The sequence below is a fragment of the Suncus etruscus genome, chromosome 5, assembly GCF_024139225.1.
Source record: "Suncus etruscus isolate mSunEtr1 chromosome 5, mSunEtr1.pri.cur, whole genome shotgun sequence".
Classification (NCBI taxonomy): Eukaryota; Metazoa; Chordata; class Mammalia; order Eulipotyphla; family Soricidae; genus Suncus; species Suncus etruscus.
This window is the reverse complement of record NC_064852.1, coordinates 24,399,451-24,422,521: the sequence shown is the minus strand read 5'-3', so window position 1 is coordinate 24,422,521 and position 23,071 is coordinate 24,399,451. Positions and strand designations below refer to the sequence as shown.

The following is a 23,071-nucleotide window of genomic DNA, read 5'->3' as shown; positions in this document are numbered from 1 at the left end:
AAGGCTTAGCATGGGTGTGTCTGGAAATATAACACTGGAAGCTGAAGTCCTCACCAGCCTCTGGAGCACCTCTAATGAAGCATGAAAGATCAAGATTTCTCTCAGGTTTTTTTTTTTCTTTTTCCCACCCTCCAAACAGCATGAGAGGGGACTTCTTTAGTAGCCAGGAGGTCTGCAAAAGGATGAAATGGGAGATGGGTTCTTTCTTAATTCCATAGATCTATGGTGTGAACTTATTTATCCTATTACTTTTTGTTTCTTGGGTGTAAACATCTTTCTGCCACTTCCTTGATAGTACAGAGGTTAAGGCACTTGGCTGACCTGGGTTTAATCCCCAGCACTGCATAGGGTCCCCCACACTCTGCCAGGAGTGTTCACCAGTCACTCCTTACTGTAAGGTTTCCCCGTACAGAACTCTATTTACTATGTTTCGCTTCAATATCCTCAATATTGGCATTTTCTCCCCACCCCTTTATTTTCTTTTACTTGTATCAAATGCTGGAAAGAGAGGACCCATGAGAAATCCATTGCTAGGTCCAGAGATAGCTAGTGGGATATGCATTTGCCTTGCAAAGGTGAGACCTCAACTTCTTTTTTTTTTTTTTTTTTGGTTTTTGGGCCACACCCGGCAGTGCTCAGGGGTGACTCCTGGCTATCTGCTCAGAAATAGCTCCTGGCAGGCATGGGGGACCATATGGGACACCGGGATTTGAACCAACCACCTTAGGTCCTGGATCGGCTGCTTGCAAGGCAAACACCGCTGTACTATCTCTCCGGGCCCGAGACCTCAACTTCTAACCCTGGCTCTGCCCTTCATGTGCCAATGTGACCTGGTAAACTGTTGGTTTGAACTACAACCAAGTCTGTGAGCCCTCCAATATCCCCCACAAACTCCCTTCCTGGAGACAGCACACTATAGTGAGTGAAAACTACAATGAAGTAGATTAATTTCTAGCCATTACATCAATCACAGCAGAAGAAAAGAAAGGGAGGACCAAACAGGATAGGGCATTTGCCTTGCATGTAGCCATCCTCGTTCTATCCCTGGCATTCCATATAGTCCCCCAAGCACACCAGGAATAATTCCTGAGTCAGAGCCATAAATAAGCCCTGAACATTGTTTGGTGTGACTCAAAGACCAAAAAGAAAAAAAAAGAGAGAGAGAGAGAGAGAGAAATAAACTTTTAAAAAGCAGTGCTGGAAAGAGAGCACAATATATGGGAGTACATCTGCATGTATGTGCGTGCATGAGGAAGGCCTTAAGTTCAATCTCCAGCACTGTATGATTTCCTGAGCACAAAGCAAAGAGTAACTCCTGGGGATCACTGATGATCTTCTCACCCTCTGCCAAAAATTAAGCTCATTAATTTCAGATGGTAGAAGTTACCTAACACTTAAGTATCTTTTTTTTTTTTAAGTATTTTGTGTTTTGCTTTTTTGTTTGTTTATTTGTTTGTTTGAGGGTCATGCCCAGCAATGCTCAGGAGTTACTTCTCATTCTGTGCTCAGAGCTGTATGTTATGCATGCAGAAATTACTGATGGAGTTTTGGGGATCATATGGGGCTCTAGGGTTCTAACCCAGGTTGACTGCATGTAGGGCAAGCATTCTGCCATTGTACTCTCTCTTCAACTTCAATGCTTATTCTTTCTTACATGCATTGTGGTTGAGCTATGGGAATATTTGTCCAGTTATGATATTTAATCCTGTGGATTCTAGACTGATAAGCTTGAGCAAAGGCAGATGTGGACCTCATGATTGAGCTGTTCTGTCTGTAATTAAGGAAACAAATACATAGGGATCAGACTAGTTAACATTTGTGCATATTGCTTTCCTGTTTATGACCTTGAAAAGATTTTTTTACCCTTCTAGCCAGTGTCCTCCTCTGAATGGCTATTATAGCTGTTGTATGATCATCAGGACTTCCAACAAATTTACCCCCCTTAGTTATTTTTTGTAAATGTAGAGAAACCAGGCTTTTCCATGACCAGCCTTGAGTCCTCACCATCAAACGTAATTGAATAATGTTAGAGTTTTGGCTTATATCAAGACAAATACCATTGCTCTGAAAAATAAGATGTTCCTTGCCTATCACACAGCCCATGTTGTACCAAGTTGCTTTGTGGCAAACGGCGGCCAGTTCAAGAAGACCATGAATAGGACCAGAATGATAGGTCTTTTGCCTTGCACATGGCCGACATGGGTTTGATCCCAGAACCCTAGAGTTCAGCCAGGAGTGATTTCTGAGTGCAGAGCCAGGAGTAACCCCTGAGCGCAACTAGGTATGGCCCCAAAACAAAAACAAACAAACAAACAGGCCATGAACAAAGGATCATCCAAAACCAGTGGGGAGTGTCATTTCAGTGCATAAAATATGTAAGAGTTCTTGAGTAACAATTATTTTGCAAGAATCCATCAGTACTCTTAGTCCCACTTTCAGAATATTTTGGGTGAAATTGTGCTCCTGGGCAGAATCCAACTCCTCAACCTGGCACTAAGACTTCTTCTGACATGTCCCTGTCTTCCTTCCTTTCCAATGTGGCCTATACTCTCCTGTACTGGCCTGCATTTTTCTTTTCTAAGATGGGAATAGAGAGTTGGGTAACACCTGATAATTCTCAAGGCTTCCTCCTGGCTCTTTGCTCAAGGATTACTCCTGGAAGTACTAAGAGGACCCTATTCAGCACAAAGGATTGAACCAGGGTCAGCCACTTTGAAGACAAGTGCCTTAAACCCTGTGCTGTCTCTCTCTTCTGAACTGTGTTTTTCTTTTCTTTTTTGGAGCTGTGCTCAGGGGTTACTTCTGGCTCTGCACTCAGAAATTGCTTCTGGCAGAGTTGGGGGACTATATGGGATGCTGGGGATCGAACCTGGGTCTGTCTGGGGTCGGCAGTGTGCAAGGCAAACCTCCTACCACTGTACTATTACTTCAGCCCAAGATTCCTTTTTATTGGGAGGGGGTTTGGGGTCACACCCAGCAGTGCTCAGGGGTTACTCCTGGCTCTATGCTCAGAAATCACTCCTGGCAGGCTCGGAGGACCAGATGGGATGCCGGGATTTGAAAGGCAAATGCCTTACCTCCATGCTATCTCTCTGGCCCCAAGATTCCTTTTTTAAACAAATAAACCAGCCCCAAGATTTTAGTCTCTCTCTTTCCTAGTTTTTGGGCTATACCTGGTGGTTCCAGAGGACCATATGTGGTGCTGGGGATCAAATCCTGGTCCTTTGTATGCAAGGCAAAGACTTTACTGAACATACAATCTCTCAGGCCCCTTTCGTTCTCTTTCAACTCCATAGGTTCTATTATTCTCTAAATATCCTTGTTTTAAACTATGAAAGCAAAATTGGGCTTAGTAGTTATTTATGTCATTATCTTTCCTTCAAAGGAAGTAATTTTTGGAGGTTAAGCACATTAGAACTTCCTCCCTCTTCATTTACTAACTAACAGGAACTAGGCAAGGATATCACTAAGCCAAGAGTCACAAATGATTCTAATTTGATCTTTAAATGTTTGAACATTTTAAAATCAAGCTCCCTTGGAAAGTAAAAAAAAAAATCACTTTTGGATAAGTTTAACTAAGTAATAATAGAATTTATTTTATTTTATTTGTTTTTGAATCACACCCAGTGATGCTTGGGAGATACTTCCAGTTCAGTGCTTGATGAGTCATTTCCCGTGGTGTACCACTTTACATAGTGCTAGAAATTTCACTCAGGTCTCACACATCCAACACTCAATGTTCTACCACTGAGCTACAACCCTGGTCTTGATAATTATTTAATGAGTTACAAATCAGGTGCACTGTGTATACTAGTTATCACATTATAGCAGCACTAGAACTATGCTGTAAATCTCTTCATGGAATAAATATAACTTGAGACTAACTTATCTATATAATACTAAAATTTGAATTCTGGTCTATTGAGTACTAAAACCCAGGCTTTTGTTGTTGTTCACACCTAGCAGCTCAGGGCTTACTCCTTGCTCTGAGCACAGGGAATCACTGACAGCAGTTTCTCAGGTGCTGGTTATTGAGCTAGGTCTGCTGTACCAAGATTGTAACTACAGGGCTACCTACAATGCAGCAGATATTTTGTTGGACTATATGAAGCATTAGATAGTGAGTAACAAGTACAGAAATAGCTTATTCAACCTAATACTTATATCAACGTAAGACAACTATATAAAGGAATTGTAACTGTTAATGAGGGCATGTACTATCCTATTGCTGATATGCTAGACATTTTGAAGACACCAAAATTAAGTGTTGTTCAAAAGTTTTTATTTTAGCCACTGTGATTTAGTTTTACTTGTAGGGCTTTGCATATAACATTTCAACATACCAGACCTGGCTTCCAGAGTGCTTGTTTCCTTCCACCATTGTTCAGTGTCTCCTCTCACCCCACTTCCATCTCATTATCCTCATACCCCTCCCCATTTCTCACTGCTCTAGTAAGCTACATTCTGTTGAAAACTTCTCATATTCATTTGCTTCAAATAGGAAAAGAAAAACAGAAAGGAAGTTACCGGGAAAGCGTAGAGGAGGAAAAAAGCAACTAGTACTGGATACACTACCATAACTTTTGGTACACTACAAAATTATGGCATAATTAGAAGGGTCAATGAGACAGTATAGCAGGTAGGGTGCTTGTCTTCCATGTGGTTTAAGTTCCACTTCACTTATAGTTCCCCCAAAACCCCCAGGAGTAATTTCTGAGACCAGAGTGAGGAGTAATCCTATAGTACAGCTCGGTGTACCCTCCCAAAGGCATAATTATATAGTCATTATCACCAAGTCTATTGCATGGAAAGTAAAATCAGGAAAGTTCCATAGGTCTATTTAATCTCATTACACTATGTGCATTTTATTATGTGCATTACAAATCATATTATTTCATATTAGGTCTAGTGCTATCTTTTCCCCAATACAATTCCAGTTTTAGAGCCGTTTTCAAAGAAGGCTTCCTATGACTAATTAAAATACAGAAGAAAATGGGCTGGAGAGAGAGCACAGCGGTAGGGCATTTGCCTTGCAAGTGACCAACCCAGGAACAATGGTAGTTTGAATCCTGGCATCCCATATAGTTCCCCTGCCTGCCAAGAGCGATTTTTGAGCACAGAGCCAGGAGTAAGCCCAGAGCGCTACCAGATATGGCCCAAAAACCAATAAAATAAAATAAAATAAATGAAATACAAAAGAAATGGCAAACTGGCAAGGGAAAACATTCTTCCCTTGCTTATTTGCTTCTCTCCCCATTAACTCAACCTTTATTCTTCTGATTTATTCAGAAAGAGAGCATAAGAGCATCTTATTAGCCCAACTTATCCGAATATATGAGCACTTAGGGTCAATTGAAAAGGAACTGGGGGACTGGAGAGAGAGCACAGCAGTAGGGTGTTTGCCTTGCAAGCAGCCAACCCAGGACCAAAGGTGATTCGATTCCCAGCATCCCATATGGTCCCTCGTGCCTGCCAGAAGCGATTTCTGAGCAGACAGGAATAACCCCTGAGAGCCGCCGGGTGTAGCCCAAAAACCAAAAATAAAATTAAATTAAGTTAAAAAATAAAGAAAAGGAACTGGGAGAAGTAGTCAGGAGGGACACTGTCATAAAAAAGTCTTTAAAGGAGTTTAGCTGCAAAAGCAGTTAAGACTATCACTTTGGGGACCGGAGAGATAAGACAGGGCACTGTAAAGCTTGCTCGAGGCCGACCTGGGATGGACCAGGGTTCGATTCCCTGCATCCCATATTGTCCCAAGCCTACCAGGAGCGATTCCTGAGCACCACTTGGTGTGGTCCCAAAAAACAAACAAGCAAACAAAACCCCTCTAAAAAATCACTTTGAGTGAGCTCAATTTATCAGATATTTGAAACATACTAGAACATGAAAAGGGACAACCTCATTTTATTTTACCACCTCAGCATGTTCCCTTTTCATGAACCATCGTGATTCGGGCTGGATAGCATGGAGATAGGGCGTTTGCCTTTCATGCAGAAGGTCAGGTCGGTGGTTCGAATCCCAGCATCCCATATGGTCCCCGAGCCTGCCAGGAGCAATTTCTGAGCATAGAGCCAGGAGTGACCCCTGAGCGCTGCTGGGTGTGACCCCCCCAAAAAAAATAGTTCAAATTCACTTAAATTATAAGTTTTAGAAGGCAAGGTAATCAAGCCCCTTCTTAAATACAGTTAAGTTGAAATTGTTGTGAAGACTGATCCTGCTTATAAAAGGCTTTCTGGGAAGGAATTTTTACCTTCCAACAGATGTTCTAAAACTGTTGATTCCAGTCGCGTCTCATCCCCACGAACATAAAATCATAAGGAAGATTTCTGGAAGAGCCAAAGGCCTTGCTTGTGACGATGATGTCTTAATAAGAAAAGCTTGTTTGGCAGCTTCAATGAAAGTTAGGTTTCAGTCTGCACAGTCGCGACGACGTGCCACAGGTTTTAAATTCTGGCTTAGGAAATGTTAATTCACATGCAAACAAACGCGCTCTCTATGATTCCCTAGTTCAACTCTCTGATTACACGTTTAAACCTACGTTCAAACTCCTCCTTATTCTTCCTTTGCAGAGCGGTAAACACAGGCTGATGTGAGTGAGTTTGGCTAAACAAACTTCTAACAAGGTAGCCTATATCTAAAAACCTGGTCCCCCTCAGAGCCGACTCGGGGAGATTAGAAAATAAAAAACCCCAGTCTGGCCTCAACTAACTCCTTGGGACCGGGCAGGCCTTTTGTGTGCACTAGGATTCAATCTGATCAGGACACAACTAGTTCCATCATCATCATCATCATTATCATCATCAACCTCAGAGATGGTTGAGCATGCAGGGCACTTTCCAGGACCTCCAGGTTGCATCTTTGGGGGTGGGAAAGGACCCCTCGAAGCTCCATCCACCTCACCCCTCATCACCCCAGATGCCTCCAGTGCAAGATGACAGATCTCTGGAGCGGGTCACCCTCCTCTCCCCTGGTCCCACAGTTTCCCCCCTCAGGGTCTGTGTATGTGTGTTGCATCTTTGGGGGGAAGGAACTCCCCAGGCTCTATGCACCTCACCCCCCATCACCCCAAGATGCCTCCAGTGCGAGATGACAGATCTCTGGAGTGGGGTCACCCTCCTGTCTCCTCGCCCCACAATTTCCCTCCTTAGGGTGTGTGTGTGTGTGTGTGTGTGTGTGTGTGTGTGTGTGTGGTGCATCTTTGGAGGGGAAGGACCCCCAGGCTCTATGCACTCACCCCCCCCATCACCCCGAGATGCCTCCAGTGCAAGCTGACAGACAGATCTCTGGAGCCTCACAATTTCCCTCCTCCTCAGGGCGTGTGTGTGTGTGTGTGTGTGTGTGTGTGTGTGTGTGTTGCATCTTTGGAGGGGAAGGACCCCCATGCTCTATCCACTCACCCCCCATCACCCCGAGATGCCTCCAGTGCAAGCTGACAGATGTGTGTGTGTGTGTGTGTGTGTGTGTGTGTGTGTGTGTGTGTGTGTGTGTGTGTGTGTGAGTGAAGAGGAGGAGGGCTGGTCAGGGGCCATCGGGGGAGAAGTCTCCGGCCTTTCCCCGTCTCTCAACACCCTCCCCTCCCCCTGCCCCGTCTCTCTCCACCAGCGCGAGAGAGGGAGAGGGGGAGATGGAGAGAGGGGGAGAGGGGCCGAGGGGCAGAGAGGGGGAGAGGCAGAGGGTCCCCGGGGGCAGCTCGGCCTTTGTGGCTCCGGCCTCGGCGCGGGCGGGGAGAGGCGGGCGGGGAGGAGGGGGGCCGGGCCCCGCAGCCAGCTCAGCCCAGCCGGGGCCTGACCCCCAGGTGCATTGTCCGGCGGGGCCCGCCCCCGCCCTCCGGGCCGTGACCCGGCCGCCACCGCGGGCTCTCCCCTCCCTCCCTCCCTCCCTCCCTCCCTCCGTCCCTCTGTCCCCGGCCCGCAGCGTCTCCCTCCGCGCCGACCCCGCGCTCCCTCGGACCGGGGCCAGATGCAGAAAGTAGTCCCGCGCCCGGCCACTGTCCACTCGCCCCCGCCCGCCCTCCGCGCCTCACTCCGCCCCTCGGCCGGACCCCGCCGCCTCGCGCCTCGCGCCCCGCTCGCCGCCCGCGCAGCGCGCCCCGCAGCAGCCGGACGGACCGCGGGTCCCAGACAGCCCGGGCGGCGCGCGTGGGGAGGGAGGGTCGGCAGCGGAGGCCCCGCCATCCCACGCACCCACCCACCCACTGCAGCGAGGCGACGCGAGGCCAGGGCCGGGCCGGGCCGGGCAGGGCAGGCGGCGTGGCGGGGAGCATGCCCGCGCTGCCCCGCTGAATGGCGCCCGCGCTGCCGCCCCGCGCGGGGATGCTGCGGCCGCTCCCGCTGCTGCTCGGCGCGCTGCTGCTGCTGCTGCTCGGCCGCGTCCCAGGTGAGACCGCCAGACGGCCGGCCAGCGCGCATCAGCGCGGGCACGGAGGCGGACTGCGTGCGTGTGCAGCCTGCAAGGGTGCGTGGTGCGCGGTGTGTGTGCAGCCTGAGAGGTCGTGTGCTGTGATGTTGCGTGAAGGCTACGGGAGTGCGGTGTGCGTGTGCAGGGGTCGGCTCGGCCCTCACTCTCTGCTGCGGTGTGCGCGGTGCTGGCCGGGCCGGGCCGGGCCGTGGCTCGGGCTCTGCACCCCTCGATCCCTCTCCGTCCCTCCCTGGCGGGCCTCCGCGCTGTCCACTCGCGCCATTGTCCAGCTCCGGCTCCGGCTCCCGCCCCGCCCGCGCGGCCGCACGTGGCTTTATTTATCTGCTTCCCTTCGCGGGGCTGCGAGGGGCGCCGTGGCTTTTGGGGGGCGCGCTCAGCGCCCCAACCAGGGTCCCCCCCACGCACGCCCCCAGAGGAGGCGCTGGGAGCTGGGAAGGAGGCTCGGATCGCCAGTGGCCCGGCCCGTCTGGGTGCCCGCGAGGGCCGGAAGGAACGTGCCCCAAGCTGGGAAGGAAATGTGTCTGTCTAGGATTTTTATTTTGGGGGGGGGTGGGGGCGGGCGGGAGGGAAGCAGCGCTTTGGGGGTACAGGCTCAGAGGTGTCCGCCTATCTCTAGCCGCTTCCCCGGCTCAGGGTGAGCCCGGTGCAAACTTGGATGAGCTTTATTATTATTATTATTATTATTATTATTATTATTATTATTTTTAATGTTTTATTGTTTTTGATTTTGGGGTCACACCCGGCTGCGCTCAGGAGTGACTCCTGGCTCTGCGCTCAGAACTTGCGCCTGGCAGCCTTGGAGGGGACCGTATGGGATAGCGGGATCCGAACCTAGTCCTGGTCCGTCCTGGGTTGGCCGCGTGCAAGGCAAACGCTTCACCGCTGTACCTATTGCTCCGGTCCTGTTGTTTTTATTTTATTTTATTTTTATATTAATTTGCATCCGTGTGGATTTCACCTCCGGGCATCAAACGTGTTCCTGGAGAATAAGGGAAAAAAAACGTCCTAGTCGAGTTGATACCCAAGTTAGAAACCTGTGCTTGCAAGACTTGTTTCCGTTCCCCCCAGCCCCCAAGGAGTTTTCTGTTAGCAAGAGAAAAGGATCAAAGTCAGATGTGGCTCCGAAGTACAATGGGCGCTCTGGGGAGTGGTCAGCCAGGCACGGGGCGGGGGGTGTCCCTAAGGGTCACCCTAGTTGTGCTCCATTTGCATTTCGAAGCCCGAAGGAAGCGCAAGCTTTGAAGCACTAGCCTGCAGCCTGAGAGTGGGAGATTTCCAGGACCTGCCTCCGGGACAATCAGAAATCAATGGGGGTTGGAAGGTGGAGGGTTGTGTAATCTTGGCTTCACTACCGAAGGAAGAAACATTCTTCCCAAAGTCCCAGTCAACAGGCAAGACATTTTTGCGCAGAACAGAAGTGACTGAGATAGCACCCTGACAAGGGATGCTGTCCTGAGATTGGGGAGTCGTGTATGCGTAAAATAAATCTTGGTTCAATCTGATAAAAACCTGTATGGGTTGATTAATCTTTATCCCTTGACAGTAAAAACCAATTAGTCATGCTTTTCCCCAACAGTGGGAAGTTCTAAAAAAAGTGGGGGAGGAATGAAAGGTTCCTAATCTGATGACCCAACTTCTCAAAAAGTTCTTTACATATCTACCTTACTCTGTAAAAATGAGTCTTCTATGAGGAAAGGAGACAATGCTTGCTGTAAAAGACCAACTATAAAAATGTGGACATGTAATTTGTCACAAAAGATATAAACGCCCTTCTCAAAAGAGTAGGTGCCACAGCCCCTTTCCCCCCACTTTTCCCCTCAAAAAAAAAAAAAACCTAAAGGGATGAAGGAATCAAGGTGCTAGTTCAGAGAGTTGGGGTTTTGCTAATGATTTCTTGTAAAATTAGACTTTTACGACGTACTCTCTGTTCAAGATCTTTTTGACAAGCTTGTAAAAGTTGCAGAGTTTGGACGCGGGATGAGTTTGAAAATCTAGCAAGGAACTGAGAGCAGGATTCTTGCAAGACATAGACACTGAGACGCTCCTACGTTTTTAGGGTAGATGTAAAAGGACATTTCTCTGACTTGCTGAAAAGGTGTGCCACAATTTAAATGGACTTACTAAGCTGTAAGCCAACTACTGCGATCTATTAGACTTTGCCTTACTCCACTCTGAATGTGTTTACGATTGTGCGTTAAAAATGTTTTTATACCTATAATTCTGGCGATGACTTCCCCCCCTTTTTCCTTATAGGAGTATGGTGCTTTAGTGAACTGTTTTTTATAAAAGAACCACAGGATGTAACTGTCACACGAAAGGATCCAGTCGTTTTAGATTGCCAGGCTCATGGAGAAGTTCCGATTAAGGTCACGTGGCTGAAAAATGGAGCAAAAGTGTCCGAAAGTAAACGGATCCAGGTTCTCTCCAATGGCTCTTTGTACATCAGTGAAATGGAAGGCAAGAGGGGAGACCAGTCGGATGAAGGATTTTATCAGTGTTTGGCAATGAACAAATATGGAGCCATTCTCAGTCAAAAAGCTCATCTCATCTTATCAAGTAAGTGTTGATGTTTTTGATAATGTTTTTCATTGTTACATTTTTATGATTTCTTGATCCATTTATATACTTGTCCTAAATCGTATGTATATTAAGAATTTGCATGGTAACCGTTGATGCTAACTGAGGCCTGCAGAGAAGTTTAAGGGAAAAATCTACAGATGACTGGATATAAATTTAAGTGTTTCATACTTAAGAATTAGGCATAGAAGTGGTCCAACAGCAAAAGTTAGTCTCCTTTTATAAAAATTTTTTCAATTAAATTTAAACATCCCAAACAAATCTTTGTCTATTGAGATGGCTTTTTTAGTCATCTTTTAGTTGGCTCTTGAGTCCTAAACCTTTCTTATAACTCAACCTTCTGTTTCTTCCTCTGACTGCTCTAAGATCACCCATGTTGTTTTTTAATTGTAAGAGAGCGCATTGGTCTTAAGCCTTTGAAGTACCCACAGTCTTTTCCTGCTAGGAGGGAAGAGGATTAAGACTATTTCCATATTATGCGTAACAGACTTAAACCAGATCTGCTCACCTTTTTTCCAATTGTCATAAAGTTCTCTGTCTAATGATTTCCTTTGTATTAACAACCCCATCAGATCCACCATTTGTCCAAGTGATCCATTGCTTGCTTGGAGGCTTAACTGACGACTGTTGAGTGCCAAGAAGTGCCAAGAATGATAGAGAATGTCTTAGTTTTTCTGTGTCTCTTCTGTACTGTACCTCTGAGGTGATCAACCTCATTCAACAGCATTTCAAGACTAACAACACATAATTTAAATCTACAAAAAAAAAATGCTGTATCTTTAACAAGATTTTTTTTTGCATCCTAACCACGTGCTTTTCGTTAATCCACAAGAGATTATTAACACCAGACGTTTTCAACTACAAGATGAAAATTAGGAAGTGAGTCCTAGAGATAAAGGTATAATCTTTAGGAAATAGTTTCTTCAACAAAACTGAAATTTAGGAAGCTATTGTCAGAAATTTCCATATGACTTTGAGCTACTATAGAAGTCTCTGGCTAACTCATTAGTAATTTATAATTAGCCTTGTAATAAATACTCATTTCACTTTGTACTATACTGATTAACATCAACCTAAAAAATTGCAAAAATATTACTTTGAAATGTCAGGAAAGTAGAAACATTCTAGTTCTTACCCCTTGAAGAATAGGAGGTTCCTTTTTGTTGTTGTTGTTGTTGTTGGTTTTTTTTTTTTTTTTGGTTGCTATCATTGACTGTTTTTTCCCCCTAGATAGGATACCCAGTATAAAAGATACAGACTAGCAAACAGTGGGTTTATAGTAATGTATCTGTTCATTTCATTTTTGACTATTGTAACCTGTTATTGTAAATTTATGGAATCTTGTGATTTTATAGCCAGTCACTGTCACTTGTCTCCTTGGAGAGCAGGGGCAGGATAAAAAGGTGTTGGGGTTAGAGAGACTGAAAAAGTCAAGTATTTGTCATGAATATCCTTTATTTCTAGGACCCCCTAAGAAGCCTGATGCAATTTTGGGGTCCTCAGAACACTGTAACTAATGTTTGAGCATTTTCAGGTGTTTTTTAAATCTTTTTAAAAATAAATAGAAATAGATGACTAGATTTTAATTATTTGTGATGACATAGTTTTCATGTTATACATATCAAAAACTTGCCAGTGAAACCAAAGGGCATTGATTGCTATTTAATTATAAACAGTAAACACCTAATGAAGGACCACACTTCGCATATGTACCCACACATCTTATTTAATTCTGAGCCAGCATATTGGTAGAAACTACCTAGTATTAAAGATTTAAACTAGCAAACAGTGGGGTTAGAGTAATCTTTATAAAATATCTACAATATCCTTTCAAATATCTTCAGAAATCTCTTAACTTCCTTAGAGATAATGAAGTTGCAAAGTTAGTTTTAATATCTAGGTAGTTTCAGAGATGTAGGAGTGATTTTATCATTGATTTAGAGTTATACATATTCATTGTTATACATATTCAGCAGGAAGAGAATAGGCATTAAATGGACATTCTGGTGTTTTTTCTTTTTCTGTTTTTTTTTTTTTTTTTAAACATGTTCTCTCGTAGATAGCAGCAGGGTGCAGATATGTTCTTTTTATTTGTTAGTCAGAGGTTTTGTCAGCAAGTATATCTCTTTTGGTTTACAGGTTTAAGAGACTAGCACCTAGAAACCTAAAACTTTAATCCGTTCAAATTTTAGATTTTTAACAAGGCTATCAAATCTTGGTTTCTAAATTTAGGAAGTAGAAGCTGAAAGTTGCACTCTAGGCAAGAATTCCATTATTCATGTGTAAATTAGGAATTCACAGGGTTAAAAGGTTAGAAACCGGCCAGGATGAGGTTTACCCTTGTGATAAAGAGCAGATGACCCTCATTCATTGGCTAAAGCTTTCATGTAGCTCTTCTGCAAAGTTAGTTATTGCCATGAATTGTTCTTGAGGAATGCAGAAATTCTAATGTGAACAGGCCTTTCCTTAAGTGTCACTGTGAACTCTTATCTCCTCAGCGCATCAGAGCCTGGCTCAGGGGACAAGGTTCCTCCCCAGAGGCCTGGAGGCTTTACTTTCCTGTTGTTCACCCAAGCACAAAAGAATTTGTCTTAGTTTTTCTAAAGGAAAATATAAGGTTAAAGTAATATTTAGGGTTCTTTTTAAAAGGCAATCCTTTTTCTTGATAGCCTTTTAATGATTGCACATTTTCAAGAAATTAGAACCGAAAGGAAAGGGATACAACCTACTTTTAGGTTATACACAGTGATAAGAACAGAAGGTTAAACCGTTTCTTATACATTTCAATAGTTTGAACTTTGGGCAAAGCGGATATCCACTTTCATAGGTGCGAGGTTTTCGTACTATGCTGTTTAAATAATTCATAAGTAAGAACAAATCTAGAGACATTTTGATGTTTTTGCTTCCTGTGTGTTGAAGTAAGATATGTTCCATAGGAGAGCATCTGCATGGTAAAATGGTCTCATATTTCAACAACTTTAAATGAAGATAAGAGATATTTGAGAGAAGTAGGGGAGGAGGCAGTTGGGTTCTGTGATGTGTAAAAGGCTGGCTGTAAGCAAGTGATTGAGCAGGAAGCTAAGTGTTTATTTCCTTTCCATAAAAGGTGGAAATGGAAGTCTCAGGATAGAGGGAATGAGAGTAGAAAGCTGGCTTATGTTTGAAAGGTTTTTCAGAATGTTCACTGGGGTGAAAATAATTTTTAAGTGAACACTTAAAAACTGGAATACTTTAAAAACTGGAACAAGAATTACTGTGATTATGATGAACTTATTTTTTTCATGAGGTTTGTTTTCACATCTCTCTATAAGAGTGGGGGCTTATGTCTTTAATTTTAGAGATAATCCTTCTCTTAGGAGGCAGAGTGCTTTTCATGAGGACAGTATTCATTAAGTTTCATTTTAGATAAATCTTTTTTGTTCTGTTTTTGGACCACATCCGGTTGATACTCAGGATTTACTCCTGCTATGCTTTCTGAAATCGCTCCTGGCTTGAGGGACCATATGGGACGCTGGGGATCAAACCCAGGTCTGTCCTGGGTCAGCTACTTGCAAGGCAAATGCCCTACTGCCGTGCTATTGCGTGGACTCCTTGAGATGAATCTCTTTTTTTGTTTTGTTTTGGGCCACCCCCAGGTTACTCCTGGCTCTGCACTCACAAATCGCTCCTGGCTTGGAGGACCATATGGGGCGCCAGGAGATCTGAAGGGAAAGCATCAACTTTTACATAAGGGGATTTGGTTCAGAAGTGCATGTTTATCATAAAAGCTGACCATATTAAAATAGCAAAAGTTGGAACCAGAACGATAGCACAGCAGGTAGGGTGTTTGCCTTGCACATGGCTGATGTGGGTTTGATTCCATATGATCCGTGAGCCTGCCAGGATGATTTTTGGATGCAGAGCCAGTTAGTAACCCCTTAGTGCTGTGGGTGTGGCCCAGAAACCAAGACAAACAAACAAATAAAATGGCAAAAGTTATGTTGAGTGAGTGAGTGCTGCACTTAACTGTTCTAAAAGCTTATTTACAAGGCCGGAGAGATAGCATGGAGGTAAGGCATTTGCCTTGCATGCAGAAGGACAGTGGTTTGAATCCTGGCATCCCATATGGTCCCCCAAGCCTGCCAGCAGCGATTAGTGAGAGTGGAGCCAAGAGTGGCCCCTGAGTGCTGCCGGGTGTGACACAAAAACAAAAAAACAAAAAATGAAAGCTTATTTACAATGACAGTTGGTGCTTAAAGTTTCTCTACTTAAAAAGTTTATCAGGTGCTTGCTAGATAATCTCTGAACCATGGAACCAGGTTTTCCTATTTTACTTAATTAGTGAGGATTATTTCTCATTTTCACAGATCTGTAATATCTCAGTTTTTCAAAGTTATTAGATTAAAAAAAATTTTTTTTTTGATTTTTGGGCCATACCTGGTGATGCTTAGGGTTACTCCTGGCTATGCACTCAGCAATTGCTCCTGGCTTGGAGGACAATATGAGGCGCTAAGGGATTGAACTGAGGTCCGTCCTGTGTCAATTGCATGCAAGGCAAACACCTTACTACTGTGCCATCACTCCACCCTCTAGATTTAAAAATTTTCAATGGGTTGGGTGAGGGTTAGAGATCTATTAAAGTGTAGAATGATACTTTTCTTAAGATATATCTGTTTATTTATTTCTATTCAGTTTCTGAATGGAAATTTGCAAGTGCATTTTGTATGGCCCTCTTTTGTCAGCTCCAATTATTCTAGTCTCTGTTGTCTGATATTAGTTTGGCCACCCCAGCCTTTTTGAAAGAGTTGTTTGCTTGAAGGATTGTCTTCCAACCTTTGACTTTTAAGTCTGTGTTTGTTCATGCTCTTTAAATGTGTTTCTTGCAGGCAACAGTATGTTAGATTTCATTTTCTGATCTATTTTGCGACTCTTTGTCTCTAAATTGGTGCATTTAGTTCATTGATATCAAGAGAGATTATTGTCATGAATTTTGTGTTATTTTTTTTTTTTGTGGAAATTTGGTATGTTTAGTGGGGTTTGTCTTAGTTTAGTTTTTTTTTTTTTCCTTTGGTTTTTGGGTCACACCCGGCAGCACTCAGGTGTTATTTCTGGCTCTCTGCTCAGAAATCACTCCTGGCAGGCTCAGGGGACCATGTGGGATGTAGGGATTCAAACTACCGTCCTTCTGCATGCAAGGCAAATGCCCACCTCCATGCTATCTCTCCAGCCCCACCCTTTAGTATTTTAAAGTTGGTTTTGAATTTCTAAAGTTCCTGAGCTGTTGTTTTTTTCTTTGGTCTTTGAGTCACACCCAGCAGTGCTGAGGAGTTACTCCTGATTATTCTCAAAAATCTCTTCTGGCAAGCTCGGGGGACCATATGGGATGCCGGGAGTCAAACCAACGTCCTTCTGCATGCAAGGCAAATGGCCTACCTCCATGCTATCTCTTCAGCCCGTGAGCTGTTGTTTTTCTTTCAAACTGTGTATCCTTCTTTCAAACATGAATGAGTCTATCTGAGTGTAGTAATCTTTGGTGATGTGTTCATTTACATGTTTTTTTTTTTCACTATATCCCAACACTACCTTTGGGCCTAGAAGGTTGCTTGTGATAAATCTGCAAATCTGAAGGATACTCCTTTGTATGTAATTTTCTGTTTTGAGCTTGCTTGCTTTTAGTATTTTATCTTTTTCTATGGCTTTCATCATGTATCTAGGATTGCTTTATGAGTGTTTTTATTTGGGTTTCTTTGAGCTGATATTCGGCAGACAATTTAGGATGTGTGTTCATGCACTCTTCAGCTCTGGGAACTTCTCAGCAATGATGTCTTTGATGTTGCTTCTTCGTAGGGGTTTTTCTTCTTGGCTCTCTGGGACCCCAATGATTCTTAGGTGGATTCTATTGAATTTATCCCAAAGTTCTATTGTTATCTGTTCATTCATGCAGATGTTTTAAGACTCTTCTGATGTTGTGTGGAGGTATTAAGCTATTCATCTTTTTATTTATTGGGGGGGGTCACACCTGGCTGCACTCAGGGGGTACTCCTGGCTCTACGCTCAGAAATCACTCCTGGCAGGCTCGGGGGACCATATGGGACGTTAGGATTCAAACCACCGTCCTTCTGTATGCAAGGCAAGTGCTCTACCTCCATGCTGTCTCTCCAGCCCCTAAGTTGTTCATCTTTGAGTTCACGGATTTGGTATTCAGAAGCTGCTAATAACTACTGTTGAGGGCTTCCAAAGAGGTTTTCATTTCACCTACTAAGTTTTTCAGTTCTGTCATTTCTGTTTGAAGTTTTCTCAATTCTACTCTCATATCACCTTGAGTCCTATTGGTTGTCTGTTCCTAATACTAGTTGGATCTTCAGAACTACCATCTTTTTTTTTTTTTTTTTTTTTTTTTGTGGTTTTTGGGTCACACTCGGCAGTGCTCAGGGATTATTCCTGGCTCCAGGCTCAGAAATTGTTCCTGGCAGGCACGGGGGACCATATGGGACGCCGGGATTCGAACCGATGACCTCCTGCATGAAAGGCAAACGCCTTACCTCCATGCTATCTCTCCGGCCCCCAGAACTACCATCTTAAGGGGCCGGAGTGATAGCATAGTGGTAGAGCGTTTGCCTTGTACACGGCTGACCCAGGACAGATGGGTTCGATCTCCAGGGCGTCTCATATGGTCCCCTGAACCAAGAGTGATTTCAGAGAGCATAGCCAGGAGTAAACCCTGAGCATCACGAGGTGTGGTCCAAAAACCATAACCAAAACCAAAAAACCCAAGCAAACCAAAAGAAAGAACTATCATCTTCATGCACTATGTGTGGTGTGGTTCTGCATTTTCCATTGTGATCTTTGCAATGTGGTGGTGTTTTGAGTTGACGATATGTATTCTGCTTTGCTCCATATTCATGCTCTTCTTGGGGCACCTGAGCTGGGGTGAAAATGACTCTTTAGAGTCAAAGAGGACCTGCTGCCAGTCTGTCTGTGTGCCACAATTTCTTGGGACTTAGCTCTGAGTAGTCTAAAGAAAATTCTCTCAGCAGTTGTTTGCTCAGGGATTTGTTGTCATTGCTTTTATTTAATATAGCTGGGCCTGTTGATGAAGTACAGAGCAATTTAAAAAGCATCAAGAAAAGCCGAATATTTTAAAGGTAGTCTTAGATGAGAAGAATATTTCAATTAATAAACCAGCCCATTTAATATTTGTTTTAAAAATCATAATATTGTTTACTATAATTTTGAGGATTGACTTCTCTTTCATAGATGAGATCAAGTCAATAAAGATGGACCACTTCCAGTTGTAAGCTAGAATTCTGTTTTTATGGAAATTAATAATGATGATTTGTTGAAGTTTTTATATGAATTTTAAAAACAGCTATGCTTATTGAGTTTTTAAAAGAGAAATTCTAATAGTTATATCTCAAATTAAGTTTTCATTGTCAAGAATTTTAATATTTGTTGGAGCCGACGAGGTGGCGCTAGAGGTAAGATGCCTGCCTTGCAAGCGCTAGCCAAGGAAGGACCGCAGTTCGATCCCCCGGCGTCCCATATGGTCCCCTCAAGCCAGGGGCAATTTCTGAGTGCTTAGCTAGGAGTAATCCCTGAGCATCAAATGGGTGTGGCAAAAAAAAAAAAGAATTTTAATATTTGTGAAAGTTTATTTACAAAAGTTTATTCACTAAAGCTTATTTTTAAAACTCATAAGTTAAATCTTGGTAACTAAGAAAGGAAAAGGAAAATAGAGTTATAATCATTGAAACAATGTTAGAGGTTACCCTAAAGTGATACTTTGCAAAAAAGCAGTTAGAACGTCAACAGTCAAGAGTGGTGATGCATAAAAAAGTGGTAAAAGGTACCAAATGACTTCAGTGGCCAATTCTGAAATCAATTTGAAACCAGTTCTGAAACCAAGCGAACCACAATAGGGATATATGTTACAGAGGATAAAGGTGTCATCTTCACTAAGGATTCTGACACTAATCTGACAAATACTTTCCCAGTTTTTACATTCCTTGTTTTCTTTTCCTTTTTTTTTTTTAACTTTGGTTCTGAGAAACTGCTCTTGATTACTGAGCAGAAGGCAGAATTAAAAAATGTTTAATTTTTTAAAAGTTTTTGGAAGATTTCTGTGAGTGTGTGTGATGAGAGTGTGAAAGAGTTTGTGTGTAAAATAGCTTCAACATCTTTACTTATTGGATAAATCAACTGATTGTTAGAGGCTTCTGATTTCACACTTGCATCTTCTGGTCTTGGTTCTTGGGACTGATAGAAAGGAAGTTTTCTTTTTCTTTTATACCTCCCTTCCTTCACTAGTGCAACCTTCCTACCACCTCTCCCCCACCATCTCCCTTTTAAAAACAAAACAAAACAAAACAAAACAAACTTTATGCAACAGTAGTCAAACTGTTTTAGACAGTGTAACAGGCTTTTGTTTTGTTTCTTACTGAAATCTAGCCTGTTTTTCTCTAAATAAGTCACATTTTTTGGCATAATCCTCCCAAATGCCCCTTTATTCTTCTGTACTCCCCACTTCCCTTTCCTGTTGGCTATTAACACACATGAATAGCTGGAGTGGAACAGGTTTGTTTGTGCTCTGTGGGGCTCATACCACTAGTATATAGCAGTGCTTGCTTATGTACTTCGTCTGAGAGCCAAACTCACTGATAAGGTGTCACATGTATTCTGATTATAGTCTCATGTGGGCTTGCAGTGGTCCTCACATACCTGTGTATTTAGACTTCGGTTCCTGGCCGTGGTTTCTCAATATCTGTTTCAGTGTGCTCACTAACAATGACTATGTTTCTGTGGTTGCAGAACTCTCATCTGAGTCTGCTGTAGACATTGCCCTGGAGGTGCCTCCTGACTTTCTGATCCTGAATAGAAAACTTCTTCCCATTGGACACCAGGCTATTATTGTTTTTTCCCTATTTTATGATTGTTAACAATATCTTTTTGTTTGTTTGTTTATTTTGGGTCACACCTGGCAGTACTCTGAGTTTACTCCTGGCTCTGTGCTCAGAAGTTACTCCTGACAGGCTTCAGGGACCATATGGGATCCCGGGGATTGAACATGGGTCTGCAACATGCAAGGCAAATGCCTACCTGCTCTGCTATCGCTCTGATCTACACTATCTCTTTTTTGGGACTCCTTGTATGAACAATGCTAAATTTATTGGAGTATTATTTTCTATTTATATGTATACAAATGAAGAATGACAGATAGGAAAAGTTTTTTGACTGGAGAGAGAGCTCAGAATATTAGAGAGCAGGCTTTTAAGTACAGGAGGCTATATTTATAGATCTCTGAGCACAACTTGATATCTCCCCTAAAACCAAAAAGAAAAGGAAAGGAAAAGGTATTTAGAGCACTGCCAATGTTGGAGTGATATTATTCCTTTGTGTCTCTATTCCACACTTTGAACGGTGCTGATTGAGTACACTCTTTAGCCTATTTATTTATTTATTTATTTTTTTTTTTTTGTGGTTTTTGGGTCACACCCGGCAGCGCTCAGGGGTTATTCCTGGCTCCATGCTCAGAAATTCTCCTGGCAGGCACGGGGGACCATATGGGACACCGGGATTCGAACTGATGACCTCCTGCATGAAAGGCAAACACCTTACCTCCATGCTATCTCTCCGGGCCCAACCTATTTATTTTTTATTTCAGGATTTTAGATCTTTCATAAAGGCAATCTAGAGAACAAATGGAAAACTTTATTTAGCTCAGTTTACTGTGTTAAATAAGGGTGTGCCTTTTAACATTTTTCAACCTTTACTATCTTGATGTGATGGGTAGTTATACTTAAAAAGGGGAGATTTCCATATGTGCTCAAAGGCTTTTCTTGGCTCTGCTCAGGAGTGACTCCTGTGGTCTTCAGAGGACATTAGAAGAGCCAAGGACTGAATCAGGTTGGCCTAATGCAAGGCAGACACTTTTCCTGCTGAACTGTCTCTCCACCTTTCATATTTGTAATAAATTAAAATTTGTAATAAATTTAAATAGTATTTGTAATAAAGATAAATAATATTTGTAGTAAATGTTAAAGGAATTATTTTTCTCTACACAGAGAATAAATCTGTGTGAAATTCATTAGTAAACAGGCTAATATTTGCTTCTTGGTCAGTGGTCTGTTTAGATGAAATCAGTCATAGAATTCTTCACTTAATTTACTGGTGTATCGACTTGTTTACAGTAGAGGCAATTTGAATGTCTTCAAAGATGGTTGCATTTTAAGAAAACATCACGGAATAAGGGATGAGTAAATGGGCAAGAATTAGACACTATGACTTAATAAATTAGATTTAACGGTTCAGAGTGATAGCACAGTGGTAGGTAGAGCATTTGCCTTGCAGTGGCCAACCTGGGACTGACCCCGATTAGATCCCCTGGCATCTCATTTGGTTTCCCAAGCTACCAGGGTGATTTCTGAGCACAGAGCCAGGAGTAACCCTTGAGTGCTGGATGTGGCCAAAAAAAAAAATTAGATTTAACACTTGTCATTATAATTCTATTTAAAAGGTGTTTCTGGAGAGCCATAGGCACTAATGCTTTGAGCAAAACATTGCTGTTATAATTTTGTAATAAAATTCCAGAGTTTTAAATAAATTGCCATTGTAGATGTATGAGATTAAGTCCATCACATTGTAAGGGACCCATTTAAGTTACTGAGAAAAAGTTAAAATATCTTGGACTTTAATTCCTGATTTTGGGAGTCCTTGAGGTGTCATGAGCCTTAGAAGACCTGCTTTTGAAGAGTGGAAAGTTGTCAACAGGTACTGGTGATTTGAACTCTACCATTTGTAAGTCTAAACTCAGAATAGTTGTGCTCCTTTGAAAGCTGACAAAGAGTTGTATAACTGTGTGTGTGTGTGTTTTTTTAAGTAAATGTGCTAAAAAGTAATAGTGAATTCTGATATTGTTGATCCAGTTCTTGAGGGGTGCACACCTGGCAATGCTCAGGGTTTACTTCTGGCCCTTCTCAGTAATTACTCCTGGAGGGACTTGGGAAACTATAACTGGTGACAGGGATTAAACCTCAGTCAGTCACAAGCAAGGCAAGAGTGTACTATCTGTTCAGCACCTAATGATCCATTTTAAAAAATACTTGCTCCTGACTTTAAGTGTTTTCCCGATGGTGGGCAGGAGAGATAGTACGATAGTTAGTGCTTGCATGTGACCAACCCAGGTAGATTACTGACATCCCTGAGCCTTCCAGGAAGGATTCCTGGGTATTCCTGGGTACTAGTGACTTGTGCTTTAATTTTTTTTTTGGATGGGAGTTGTAGAATAATACTGGGAAAGTTAATTTCTTTAAAATATTAATATTATTTTCTTTCAAATGGTTAATGAACCATTTTGCATGTTAATGTAATTCTAATAGCTTAGCTGCCACTCGTAATCTAATTAAAGAAGCAAATTGAAATGTAGAATACTCATACCTCTCAAAAAAATCATAGGGTAAAAGTTTGCTAATTTCACATTGAGTTAGCTGTAAGTTTCAATATATAATTGCCCTTTATAGTAAGGAAATTATTATTATTATTATTATTATTTGGTTTTTGGACCACACCCGGCAGTGCTCAGGGGTTACTCCTGGCTGTCTGCTCAGAAATAGCTCCTGGCAGGCACGGGGGACCATATGGAACACCAGGATTCGAACCAACCACCTTTGGTCCTGGATCGGCTACTTGCAAGGCAAACACCGCTGTGTTATCTCTCTGGCCCCTATATTAAAGGAAGTTATTTATCTTAGTTTTAGTGTTCTATTATAAGAGTGCTGGATTTTTCACACCTTTTTATTGGAGATTATCATACAAGTATCCCCTTTACTGTTTTTATTTTTTTTTTTAATTATTTTTTATTTTGGCCTACAGCCAGTGGTGCTCAGGGCTGATGCCTGCCTTTGTACTCAGGGATCATTCCTGCCTATACTTAAGGGGCCTAAATCTAATCTAGTCTGCTACATGCAGTGCAGTTGTCCTACTTAGCATACTTTCTTTCAGCTCCTATTAATGTTTTGACTTTGCATACTTTACTTCTGTTGAACCATCTTCATCTCTTATACTTAATATGAAAAAAAAAATTGGCACGGTGTTGAGTATT

At 42.7% G+C, this 23,071-nt stretch overlaps 1 protein-coding gene across 1 annotated transcript in view; it reads left to right on the top strand.

Annotated features, from left to right (window-relative positions):
* The first annotated feature begins 8,282 nt into the window (after positions 1–8,282).
* Positions 8,283–23,071, top strand: part of PRTG (protogenin) — a 162,940-nt gene continuing 148,151 nt past the window's right edge. Inside the window, exons 1-2 of the mRNA XM_049772838.1 lie at positions 8,283–8,376; positions 10,672–10,974. Of these exons, the coding sequence (XP_049628795.1) occupies positions 8,283–8,376; positions 10,672–10,974 (397 nt within the window). The remainder of the gene's footprint in view (positions 8,377–10,671; positions 10,975–23,071) is intronic.